This window comes from Oncorhynchus nerka, linkage group LG3, assembly GCF_034236695.1.
Source record: "Oncorhynchus nerka isolate Pitt River linkage group LG3, Oner_Uvic_2.0, whole genome shotgun sequence".
NCBI classification, from domain to species: Eukaryota; Metazoa; Chordata; class Actinopteri; order Salmoniformes; family Salmonidae; genus Oncorhynchus; species Oncorhynchus nerka.
Window position 1 is genome coordinate 52,388,374 of NC_088398.1, and position 12,660 is coordinate 52,401,033.

General features: G+C 44.6%; 1 protein-coding gene across 2 annotated transcripts in view; it reads left to right on the forward strand.

Moving 5' to 3' along the window:
* The first annotated feature begins 9,101 nt into the window (after positions 1–9,101).
* LOC115110402 (raftlin-2-like) overlaps positions 9,102–12,660 on the forward strand; it is a 30,830-nt gene continuing 27,271 nt past the window's right edge. Inside the window, exon 1 of one of the 2 annotated variants that reach the window (XM_029636020.2) lies at positions 9,102–9,749. In XM_029636020.2, coding sequence (XP_029491880.2) covers positions 9,611–9,749 — 139 coding nt within the window. In that variant the 5' untranslated portion in view covers positions 9,102–9,610. The remainder of the gene's footprint in view (positions 9,750–12,660) is intronic. The other variant, XM_029636029.2, reaches the window with a different exon arrangement.

Consider the following 12,660-nt stretch of genomic DNA (forward strand, 5'->3'; position numbering starts at 1 on the left):
AGAGAGTCAAAGGATGCAGAAAGGGAGGAGAGGAGGGTTGAGGAGGCAGAATCAGGAGATAGGTTGGAGAAGGTTTGAGCAGAGGGAAGAGATGATAGGATGGAAGAGGAGAGAGTAGCGGGGGAGAGAGAGCGAAGGTTGGGACGGCGCGATACCATCCGAGTAGGGGCAGTGTGGGAAGTGTTGGATGAGAGCGAGAGGGAAAAGGATACAAGGTAGTGGTCGGAGACTTGGAGGAGTTGCAATGAGGTTAGTGGAAGAACAGCATCTAGTAAAGATGAGGTCGAGCGTATTGCCTGCCTTGTGAGTAGGGGGAAGGTGAGAGGGTGAGGTCAAAAGAGGAGAGGAGTGGAAAGAAGGAGGCAGAGAGGAATGAGTCAAAGGTAGACGTGGGGAGGTTAAAGTCGCCCAGAACTGTGAGAGGTGAGCCGTCCTCAGGAAAGGAGCTTATCAAGGCATCAAGCTCATTGATGAACTCTCCGAGGGAACCTGGAGGGCGATAAATGATAAGGATGTTAAGCTTGAAAGGGCTGGTAACTGTGACAGCATGGAATTCAAAGGAGGCGATAGACAGATGGGTAAGGGGAGAAAGAGAGAATGACCACTTGGGAGAGATGAGGATCCCGGTGCCACCACCCCGCTGACCAGAAGCTCTTTCGGGGTGTGCGAGAACACGTGGGCGGACGAAGAGAGAGCAGTAGGAGTAGCAGTGTTATCTGTGGTGATCCATGTTTCCGTCAGTGCCAAGAAGTCGAGGGACTGGAGGGAGGCATAGGCTGAGATGAACTCTGCCTTGTTGGCCGCAGATCGGCAGTTCCAGAGGCTACCGGAGACCTGGAACTCCACGTGGGTCGTGCTTGCTGGGACCACCAGATTAGGGTGGCCGCGGCCATGCGGTGTGGAGCGTTTGTATGGTCTGTGCAGAGAGGAGAGAACAGGGATAGACAGACACATAGTTGACAGGCTACAGAAGAGGCTACGCTAATGCAAAGGAGATTGGAATGACAAGTGGACTACACGTCTCGAATGTTCAGAAAGTTAAGCTTACGTAGCAAGAATCTTATTGACTAAAATGATTAAAATAATACAGTACTGCTGAAATAGGCTAGCTGGCAGTGGCTGCGTTGTTGACTTTGTAGGCTAGCTGGCAGTGGCTGCGTTGTTGACACTACACTAATCAAGTCGTTCCGTTGAGTGTAATAGTTTCTACAGTGCTGCTATTCGGGGGCTAGCTGGCTAGCTAGCAGTGTTGATTACGTTACGTTGCGTTAAAAGAACGACAATAGCTGGCTAGCTAACCTAGAAAATCGCTCTAGACTACACAATTATCTTTGATACAAAGACGGCTATGTAGCTAGCTATGTAGCTAGCTACGATCAAACAAATCAAACCGTTGTACTGTAATGAAATGAAATGAAAATGTGATACTACCTGTGGAGCGAAGCGGAATGCGACCGGGTTGTTGAGTGCGGAAGTTCTATTCGGTAGACGTTGGCTAGCTGTTGGCTAGCTAGCAGTGTCTCCTACGTTAAGGACGACAAATAGCTGGCTAGCTAACCTCGGTAAATTAAGATAATCACTCTAAAACTACACACTCTAAACTACACAATTATCTTGGATACGAAGACAGCAAAGACAACTATGTAGCTAGCTAACACTACACTAATCAAGTCGTTCAGTTGAGTGTACTAGTTTCTACAGTGCTGCTATTCGGTAGACGGTGGACATTTGCTAGCTGGCTAGCTGCTGGGCAGATAGCAGTGTAGACTACGTTAGGACGACGAAATACGATAATTACGCAATTATCTTTGATACAATGACGGCTATGTAGCTAGCTAAGAAGAAATTGCTAAGATTAGACAAATCAAACCGTTGTACTATAATGAAATGTAATGAAATGTAATGAAAAGTTATACTACCTGCGGACCGAAGTGCGGATGCGACCGCTCGCTCCAACCCGGAAGTCCAAAAAAATATATATATATGATATGGGTGGTGTTGGGATATGGGTGGTGTTGGGATAGGCAGGGGATATGGGTGGTGTTGGGATATGGGTGGTGTTGGGATAGGCAGGGTATATGGGGGGGGTGGGATAGGCAGAGGATATGGGGGTGTTGGGATAGGCAGAGAATATGGGGGGTGTTGGGATAGGCAGAGAATATGGGGGGTGTTGGGATAGGCAGAGGACATGGGGGGTGTAGGATAGGCAGAGTATATGGGTGCTGTTGGGATAGGCATGCACTGAGTGACAGGGGTTAGAGGTACAGGACAGCAAGGGGCAAAGGGGGGCTGCTGAAGTCACCCCTTGGAGTTACCATCCAAATAGTGGACAAACACAGTCGAGCGGGTCAGATGACACACACACACGCCCACCCACACACACACCCTGGCGGCTCTCCACCACCTGGGTTCCATTAGCCCCCCTGGTAGCCTGTGACAGGGGGTGGGCCATTGGGCCGTGGTGACTAATGCCATCCTGGCCAATCCATAACCCCCCTCAGGGACAACCTGTGGAGACACCGCGTTTTGGGTCTAATTCTGCTGGTGATCACATTAAAGTTGGAAGTTTGTTGATTGCAAAATGGGTTCTGTGGCGGTGCGTGCGTGCGTGTGTGTGTAAGAGAGGAAGAGAGGGGGGGCGCCAACGAAGGCGGCCAAGGGCGGGCCACCAAGGCCATTCATTGTATGGCTGCACTATCCCCAGACCAGGGATCTCATCCTCAAGCTGGCTAGTCAAAAGTTTCCCCTTAACTTCAACGGAGCCAGGGTGGCTTTCTACCCAGAGGAACCAACGGAAAGAGTATGATGAGGTACGCAAAAAAATGCAGGGTGGCCAACATCTGATATGGATTCCTCTTCCCAGCCCGGTTTAAGGTGACAGTCGAAGGATCAACACGTACGTTTGACAACCCAAAAGAGGCCGAACTGTTCTTGACAAGCAAGCTCCCTGGCTGAGGATACAGAACGGCTGTGTCAGCCGGCTAAATGACCAAATACAGGCCAGGAATATGTTTGGATTTCTGGCCTACGTCTTTTCGATTAGAAGATCAGAAATTGGGACTGGGAAATTGGGATGATAGGTGAGATGTTGTGGCTAATATAGCATTGTTTAGCACATCATGTTTTAGCGCCACTCACCCCCTAACGTGAGAGTTAAGTGTTAAGTGTTATTTAATATTAGCGTATATGCGGAGCATCTATAGACGACGAGTTAGTTCAAGCTGTATGTCTAGACACCCTAAGGTTTGTGTGTTAGCCAAGGAGTGCTTCGTTTGGGGAAGTCACTCAGTAAAGGGACGGGAGGGGGGGATGGGGTCTGTGTTTTATGTTCACGTTTATTATTAGTACAGGTGGCATGACAAGCTCCCGCACGGCGGGACGTTTTTCTTCTGAGTTTTGTATGACAGCAACAATTTGCTCTAAAATAAGAAATGCCACATAGTGACAGAGCACAGAGTAGACCAGGTGGAATAAATATAGTCAGCTGGAACTGTAATGGCTTAGGGCATGTGGTGAAACGAGCGAAGGTTTTTTCTCATCTTAAATCACTGGGGGCTGACATAGTGTTTCTTCAAGAAACTCATATTAAACGCTCCGCTCAGACCAAGCTACGAGTCGGCTGGATCGGTCAGATATACCAGTCTAACTTTGATGCAAAAGCGAGAGGGGTAGCAATCCTGATAAGGAAAAACATTCCTTTTGTTTACTCATCCTCGATTTCAGATCCTAATGGTCGGTGTATTATTGTGGCGGGTACACTGAATTCGAAACCAGTAACCTTGGTCAATTTATACTTCGATGATCCATTATTTTTTCAAAGGGTATTTAAGGACATACCAAATATCTGGGATACAAGTGTTATTGTTGGAGGGGACTTTAACTGTCCGTTAGATCCTCTTTTAGATAAACAGCTATCAAGGTCACTTCAACAATCAAATGCCAGTGTCTGTCTAAATACATTGATGACAAACCTTAACATTGTCAATATTTGGAGACTGACGCACCCAACAGACAGGGATTATTCTTTCTTTTCATCAGTTCATAAATCATATTCCAGAATTGACTATTTTTTGTTGGACTCCAAACTAATTTCAGCAGCTGAGTCGGTTACCTATCACCCTATTCTAATTACGGACCACTCTCCTCTGTCCATGGTGCTGAAACTCGACAATATGTTGACAGGTCGGCGACCGTGGCGCTTAGACGCATACCTGCTGAAAGATGAGGCTTTTTGTCAGTATTTGAAGGAGCACATTGCCTTTTTCCTCGGAACTAACGACACGGGGGATGTTGACGACTCCACCCTTTGGGAATCTCTAAAGGCTGTGATTAGAGATTACATTATTTCTTATACATCAGAGAGGAAGAAACGCGCCAATACTAGGCTGAGAGAAATTGAAAGAGAGTTAGGGGAACAGGAGAACGTTTTTAGGACGAATTCCTCGTATACAGTCCTTGAGAAGATCACAAAGTTAAAATATGAATACAATACCATCCTTTCGAAACGGGTGGGCTCTTTACTTGCTAGAACGCAACAAAGTTACTTTGAACTGGGTGACAAACCACATAAATTATTAGCAAGACAGCTAAGGCATGTACAGGCATCTAGAGCTATTCACAAAATAAAAGACAAGAAGGGTAAAATAGTAACAGATCCGCAGGATATTAATAAATGCTTGGCGCGGTTTTACTCAGAGCTATACCAATCAAAATGCGATGCTACTGATCCACAAACTATGGAACGCTTTCTCGCTGAATGTGAACTTCCTAAACTAGACAGGGGGGCAGCTGCTGCACTCGATGCAGGGATAACTTTAGAGGAAATGAACACAGCGATAGCACAATTTCCAAACAGCAAGGCCCCTGGGCCCGATGGATATGTAATAGAATTCTATAAGAAGTACTACGCCAGTCTATCTCCACTTATGTTGCGAATGTTTAAACAATCCAAAGAAAATGCCAAACTCCCGCAAACACTGTATGAGGCTACAATAGCACTAATCTTAAAAAAATATAGAGATTCCATGGAGATGTCATCTTATCGCCCCGTGTCGTTACTCCCCATAGAAAACAAAGTGTTGACAAAGATATTGGCAAACCGATTGAAAACATATATTTCTGACATCATACACCCTGACCAGACAGGTTTTATCCCGGGCCGACATATATACTACAATTTGAGACGCCTTTTCAACGTAATGTATCACGATCATAAGGTTGAGGCAGTGGTAATAGCTCTTGATGCAGAGAAGGTTGAGGCAGTGGTAATAGCTCTTGATGCAGAGAAGGTTGAGGCAGTGGTAATAGCTCTTGATGCAGAGAAGGTTGAGGCAGTGGTAATAGCTCTTGATGCAGAGAAGGTTGAGGCAGTGGTAATAGCTCTTGATGCAGAGAAGGTTGAGGCAGTGGTAATAGCTCTTGATGCAGAGAAGGTTGAGGCAGTGGTAATAGCTCTTGATGCAGAGAAGGTTGAGGCAGTGGTAATAGCTCTTGATGCAGAGAAGGTTGAGGCAGTGCTAATAGCTCTTGATGCAGAGAAGGTTGAGGCAGTGGTAATAGCTCTTGATGCAGAGAAGGTTGAGGCAGTGGTAATAGCTCTTGATGCAGAGAAGGTTGAGGCAGTGGTAATAGCTCTTGATGCAGAGAAGGTTGAGGCAGTGGTAATAGCTCTTGATGCAGAGAAGGTTGAGGCAGTGGTAATAGCTCTTGATGCAGAGAAGGTTGAGGCAGTGCTAATAGCTCTTGATGCAGAGAAGGTTGAGGCCGTGGTAATAGCTCTTGATGCAGAGAAGGTTGAGGCAGTGGTAATAGCTCTTGATGCAGAGAAGGTTGAGGCAGTGGTAATAGCTCTTGATGCAGAGAAGGTTGAGGCAGTGGTAATAGCTCTTGATGCAGAGAAGGTTGAGGCAGTGGTAATAGCTCTTGATGCAGAGAAGGTTGAGGCAGTGGTAATAGCTCTTGATGCAGAGAAGGTTGAGGCAGTGCTAATAGCTCTTGATGCAGAGAAGGTTGAGGCCGTGGTAATAGCTCTTGATGCAGAGAAGGTTGAGGCAGTGGTAATAGCTCTTGATGCAGAGAAGGTTGAGGCAGTGGTAATAGCTCTTGATGCAGAGAAGGCGTTTGATCAGATTGAGTGGAAGTATATGATGTCGGTTCTGGAGCACTTTGGGTTCGGAAAGGAATTTATTAATTGGATAAGAATTATTTATGCACACCCAATGGCGTCCGTGGTAACCAATCAAGAAATGTCGCAGTCATTCCGCTTGTTCAAGGGGTGCCGACAGGGGTGCCCTATTTCGCCTGCTCTCTTCGCTATAGCCATGGAACCCCTTGCTACTCGCATTCGGGCATGTGCCGATATAGCTTCTGTTAAAATAAAGGACACACAGCACAAACTGTCCCTATATGCAGACGATGTTCTTTTGTTTTTGTCCAGGCCTAAAACTTCTATTCCACCCTTACTTAACTTGATAAACACATTTGGCTCCTTCTCTGGCTACAAGATAAACTGGCAAAAAAGTGAGTTGATGCCAATATCACGGCCTGTGGATATGCAATTTCTGCAATCTACCCCGTTTAGAACAGTGATGGACAAGTTCACAAGCCTTGGCATTGTAGTGACAAGAGACCTTGATCAGCTATTGAAAGTGAATTGGGACATGAAAATATATCAGCTAAAACAAAATATAGAATATAGATCTCCTTGGTTGGTTGTATAAACGCTATTAAAATGGTTGTCCTACCCAGGTTTCTTTACCTCTTCCAATGTCTACCCAATTTCATACCACAAAGCTATTTTCAGAAACTGGATTCAATAGTAACTCCATTTTTATGGGATAACAAGGCAGCCATAATTTCAAAGAAGCATTTATGCAAGTACAAGATAGAGGGGGGCTTTGGCCTTCCTCACTTTAAACTGTATTATTGGGCTGCTAATCTGAACATTGTGTAAAATCCACTTATGACTCTAACCCAGTCATTTGTCATACGCTTAGGATCTGGAAACAGATTAGGTATTTTCTTAACATACCCACTGTATACATTGACAGCCCGATTTGCCTGAATCATGCTTTCCACCCCGCATTGGATGATGTGGTGTTTTCACAGTGGAGGGAGAAGGGGCTCACAACAATTGGTAATCTATACATAGATGGTCAGTTAACTTCATTTCAACAATTACAGGGAAAGTTCAACATGCCAACAACACATTTTTTCAGATACCTCCAAATCAGGAATTTCGTAAGGACACATATCCCACAGTATGGCATGAAGCCAAATAGTCCTACATTAGACAGCTTGATCCTTGTCAAACCCCATTCAAAAGGGTCGGTCTCTAGACTGTATGATGTGCTACAGGCCCACATAGAGGTATCCACAGACACCATTAAAAGGGCTTGGGAACAAGAACTTGGGTCAGAAATCTCAGATGAGGACTGGGTAGAAGCTCTCAGGAATATAAACCACAGTTCAGTGAATGCCAGACACAACCTTGTACAGTTTACGGTGATACACAGGTTACATTACTCAAAAGTGAAACTGCATAAAATATTCCCGGACACCTCACCCCTGTGTGAGAGGTGCAAGCAGGATGAGGGGACGTTGACCCACTTATTCTGGACATGTCCTAAGTTACATGTTTACTGGGCTCTCATTTTTGATTACTTATCTAGAGCCTTTGATAGAGTTCTAGCCCCAGACCCATTGACCGCTCTGTTTGGTACAGTTGATGGGAATAACCACGAAGGGAAAGCTGTCTCTCTTTGTACTCTATTAGCCAAAAGGCTCATATTGCAATTTTGGAAACTGGAGACTGTACCTACCTTTGAAATGTGGTTACGGGGTTTAGGGAATGTAATACATATGGAAAAGATTCGATACAATACCTCCAATAGAAGTTCAATGTTTTACAAAATATGGCAGCCGATACTGGATAAATGGTCTAGTCCCGCTTCATAACTGGGTTGAGGATCTGCTGCTACTCTGTGCTGTACTCCACTCAATATCTATTTTTGGCTTAACTACACTGCTTGTAATGACTATATGCTGTCTTCATATACATGTACCACCTAATAGGATTTTGTTTTATTTTGTGTATGTGTGAGTTAAGTTTTGTTTTGTCCTCTAAATTGGCCATCCCATTCAACAGTACAATGAATGTCATTGTTAGTATTGCTGTCTTTTTTTATTAGATTTTTTATTGTAAAATAATAAACATATTATAAAAAATAAAATAAAAAGAGAGAAAGAGAGAGCGATAACACACACAGACACACACAACAGACTTCATTTCAGTTCATTTGGTTCAAATGTATATTGCTAATTGTCACCAGTTCCCTTGTCTGGGGATAGTCAAATTGAACAATCAAATAGAAATCTGTATCTATTGGCAAAACAGCTTCAATTGAGATGGACAATGGACAACATGCCCACCACTCTGAATAACCTCTCTGTCATAGAACGTTTCAATTACGTCATAATGGACCTCCAGTAGTTAAAAGATGGGGTCGATAGATTGACTGTGCACATGTCAACATGCCTGTGTCTTAGATAATTAGGCAGATATGAGTTATGAGCCATAACTATAGAGATGGACCTTGGACTTCAGTCACTGACTTACAGAAAGTGTTGGTAATGGAAATGACAGGTGAATGAAACTATCTGCTCCATAAACCTTTGAACAGGTGGAGTGGTACACACCTTGGTCACACATTCTGTCATTCACTGTGGAACTCCAATTACTTACAGTAACTATTTGAACTTTACAGAGAATATAGTGGCTCCGGTGGCTTTGAATTATACCAATGCCCTCAATATGATCTAACGTTACTGGGGTTGTAAATTCATACAAAAGTATGGTCTAATTATATAGGGAACTCCATATAACCTGAAAAGGTTACCCTGCCCTGCAGTAGTAGGGTAAAAGTGTATTTTCTTTGCACTAAACAGCACAAACCTAAACTATAGAGGTTGAACAATGTTATATGATCTATGACATAAACTACATGAAGTGTGACAGAATATCATAAAAATAGAGCTAGGCTACAACTTCCTCAGTTAGACATCAGTGGATGTTGTTGCTGCCCAAATCACCTCCTCTCCTTCGGTCCTCCCATTTTTTCTGTCTCCTGCAAGCTGCTTTGGCTTTTCTAAATCACACAGACGTATTATTCGGCTTTACTGAAACCACTCGTTTAGACGATTCGGTGCTGGTGATAAGCTACACGTGATATCGTTTTATCGGTGAAAATAAAACCAAAAGTGGATTTGTTGACAATTCATCGACGTTTTCAACAAAGTAGCCGCTCGCGCAGAGGAGTTGTCAAATGTAACTTTTTTCCGTGAGTTTTTTTCAAGAGGGAACGAGAGCTGCACGCTCCAGACGCACGTTTCGTTTCAAAATAAGTTTTTACAGAAAAATAATATTCTCACTGTACAATTGCCCCCCAAAATAAAAAATAACAGTGATTATCCGGTGGCACTCAAACGGATTAATAGCGTCTCCGGGGATGGAGTAATCTTCAAAGCAAGAACAAAACTGTTTGTATAGCGGAGCGGGCTCTTCCCGTCACCGTGCACCGGCAGTTTGAGCTGGATATCCCACCACAGCACTATGGGCTGCGGATTGAGGAAACTGGAAGACCCGGAGGACAGCAGCCCCGGGAAGATCTACTCCACTCTGAAGAGACCACAAGTAGAGATCAAAACCGACACCGTTTACGAGTATGTGCTACTGGATTTCAGTTTGGAAGGTATATGCATTTGGGTCTCACCTTGATACAGATACATTAAGCATAATACTTAGGATATATTATAAACAATGTTTCTTTAGATATTGACGAGGCTATGAACGAAAGAAAAACATGAATTACTATTTTCCTCTGAAATAACCTGGCTTAGGTGCTTTTCAAGCGTGTCACTATTTTGACTATGTATGGATTTTGGTTTTTGAACAATGGTGTACAAACGGCAGGTTTGTTTTTCAAATGGGCTGCAATGGTCTTTCATGTGGCTGATCTTAATTGGAACACTACACGTGTGTATCCTATGTAGTGGCTCAGGTCCTCTCTCCTAGCAACAGTGCTGTCAGTTTCTCGTCCAGAGAAATAGGTCGAAGTTTTCTCTTTACCCCTCTCTTCCAGTGTGTGCGCGCATCTATGTGAAAGGAAAAATACCTTCCCTTCTGTCCTAATCTCACAGACACCTGCCACCACATTATTATATGATTTCTGATCATCTGAAAGTGCAACAGCATCCTTTGTCAGAATGCAGTGTTTTTAGTGTAATCTCTACAACATGAGGAGCTTGGGACTGGTTGATGTACCAATGACCTATTTGGAAGGGAAATAATGCTAACATTTGTTTAGCTAGAACCCAGCCATGTAAACAGTGGTGTGTTCCACTTTAGATGGAGTGTTGTTAGTTTAGTATCTGGTAGAACCCAAATAAGGGTGTTGAACCCATATAACCGTGTTCAACCCCATTCCCTAATAAATACTTGTAACGTATTTCACTCTGTAGACTGAGGCTCCCTAGTGTGAGTCGCCACGATCTCTCTCACTGTGCAGCCTCTGTCCTTATGGTTAGGCCTATGAGCTGTAGATATGAGGATGTGGTTGTCTACATGGGTTATTGGGTTTGGGCTAGCAGAATAATGGACACAGTAGAAAGTGGCTGGGCTCCCAGTTCAGGGGTTTGGAGTAAAGCCCACTAGTTGATACAGTTGATACAGTCACTCTTATTCTACAGCACAACCAAGCCCTTATCTGGACAAAGCCTAAATACATTTACGTATATATTCTCAATAAGTGTGTACATGAGTACGTAAACTGCCTCACCTGCCTCAACAGTTTAGTGACCTTAGTTTCTTTGGGAGGTAAGCAGAAAGTCCTGGGTTTCCTCCACACCAGCCAAATCCTGTTCACCTGGATTTAGGAGTCCCTGTCTGTGTCGGCTGGTAGTTGTGACTTCCACACCAGCCTAATCCTGTTCACCTGGATTTAGGAGTCCCTGTCTGTGTAGGCTGGTAGTTGTGACTTCCACACCAGCCAAATCCTGTTCACCTGGATGTAGGAGTCCCTGTCTGTGTCGGCTGGTAGTTGTGACTTCCACACCAGCCTAATCCTGTTCACCTGGATGTAGGAGTCCCTGTCTGTGTCGGCTGGTAGTTGTGACTTCCACACCAACAGAAATCCTTGTCAAGAAAAAAACCAGCCTCATAGACATTATTGAAATAATGAAGTACTGCTTAATGTAAATATCAAATGATATGTACTACTGTGTACATATTGGGACTGTGGTGCATGTTGTCAAGTTCAACCCTAAATACTGTATATACTGTAGATGTATAGACAGCCTGAGGGTCTGTTTTGGAGCATACATACTCCTAAATGGGACAGCTCCATTCCTTAGTGAGGAGCGCCTGGCCTGCAGATGCCTTGTGTCGTTTGCTTTGCCTCATCTCCACATCTCCATCAGCTGATGTCACAAAGTGCTGTACAGAAACCCAGCCTAAAACCTCAAACGGCAAGCAATGCAGGTGTAGAAGCACGGTGGCTAGGAAAAACTCCCTAGAAAGGCCAGAACCTAGGAAGAAAAGTAGAGAGGAACCAGGCTATGAGGCGTGGCCAGTCCTCTTCTGGCTGTGCCGGGTGGAGATTATAACAGAACATGGCCAAGATGTTAAAATGTGCATAGATGACCAGCAGGGTCAAATAAAAATAATAGAATACCTCTGACTGCACTATAAGCTGCTTTATAGGCGTGTATAGAGACCCGCACACTGACGGTTGAGTAGCAGGCGCACTCCAAGAGGCTGGAAATGAAAACAATATGATGCTTATAATTCGACATGACTCTCAAGGGTTTAAAGGTGCAGCCAGACAGTACCTACTCCTCTGAATGCCTCTAGGTACTGCTGTATTGTGTGCCTGTCTGTGCTACACATCATCAAAGCATTACTTGTCTTAGTTCTTTATGAGAAGAGCTTAGCCACATTTGATTGACATTTGATGCTTGCTATAGGTACTATACCTTCCCAAGTCAAGTGTGACTCCCATGACCTCCAGTACCCGGGTATTTCACTGGATAGGTGGCTAGGTTGACTGCTTACTACCATGTTCTCTCCTCCATAGCCTCTGAGCCAGATGTTTCAGTGTGAGGCAGAGCCAAACGGACAGATTAGAAATAGCGTCCTTAATCATCCATCTTGGATCAGTTTCATTGCTGTTCTCTGCTTTATGCCAAACTAGTGGGATTTAGCTTCAGTATTGACATTAGTGTTCGCATCAACACTGGACCTGCCTGAAGATTGGGGACTAGTTAGAACCCACTACATGTTCCCTCTTCTCTCCCTCACTTCTCCTTGAAACATTTCTGGGACACACACACAACCTCTCTCCTAAGCCATTTGCTGGCTGCATCTTCCCTCACATGCACACCCCCACCCCTCAGCCCAGTAGCAGCCCAGCCCAGTAGCTTGGCCTCCTTTTAAAGCACCATTACTCCTCCCTGTGGCGGAAGCAGAGGCCAGGGGCATCACATCAAAGTGGCTAATGTCTAATGGCTAAAGCCTCACATGCTGATTAGTTTAGCCCCGCAGTACAGTCAGTGTGGATCGAGGGAGGGAGGGAGGGAGGAAGGGAGGGCTGGAGAGCTCAGCTG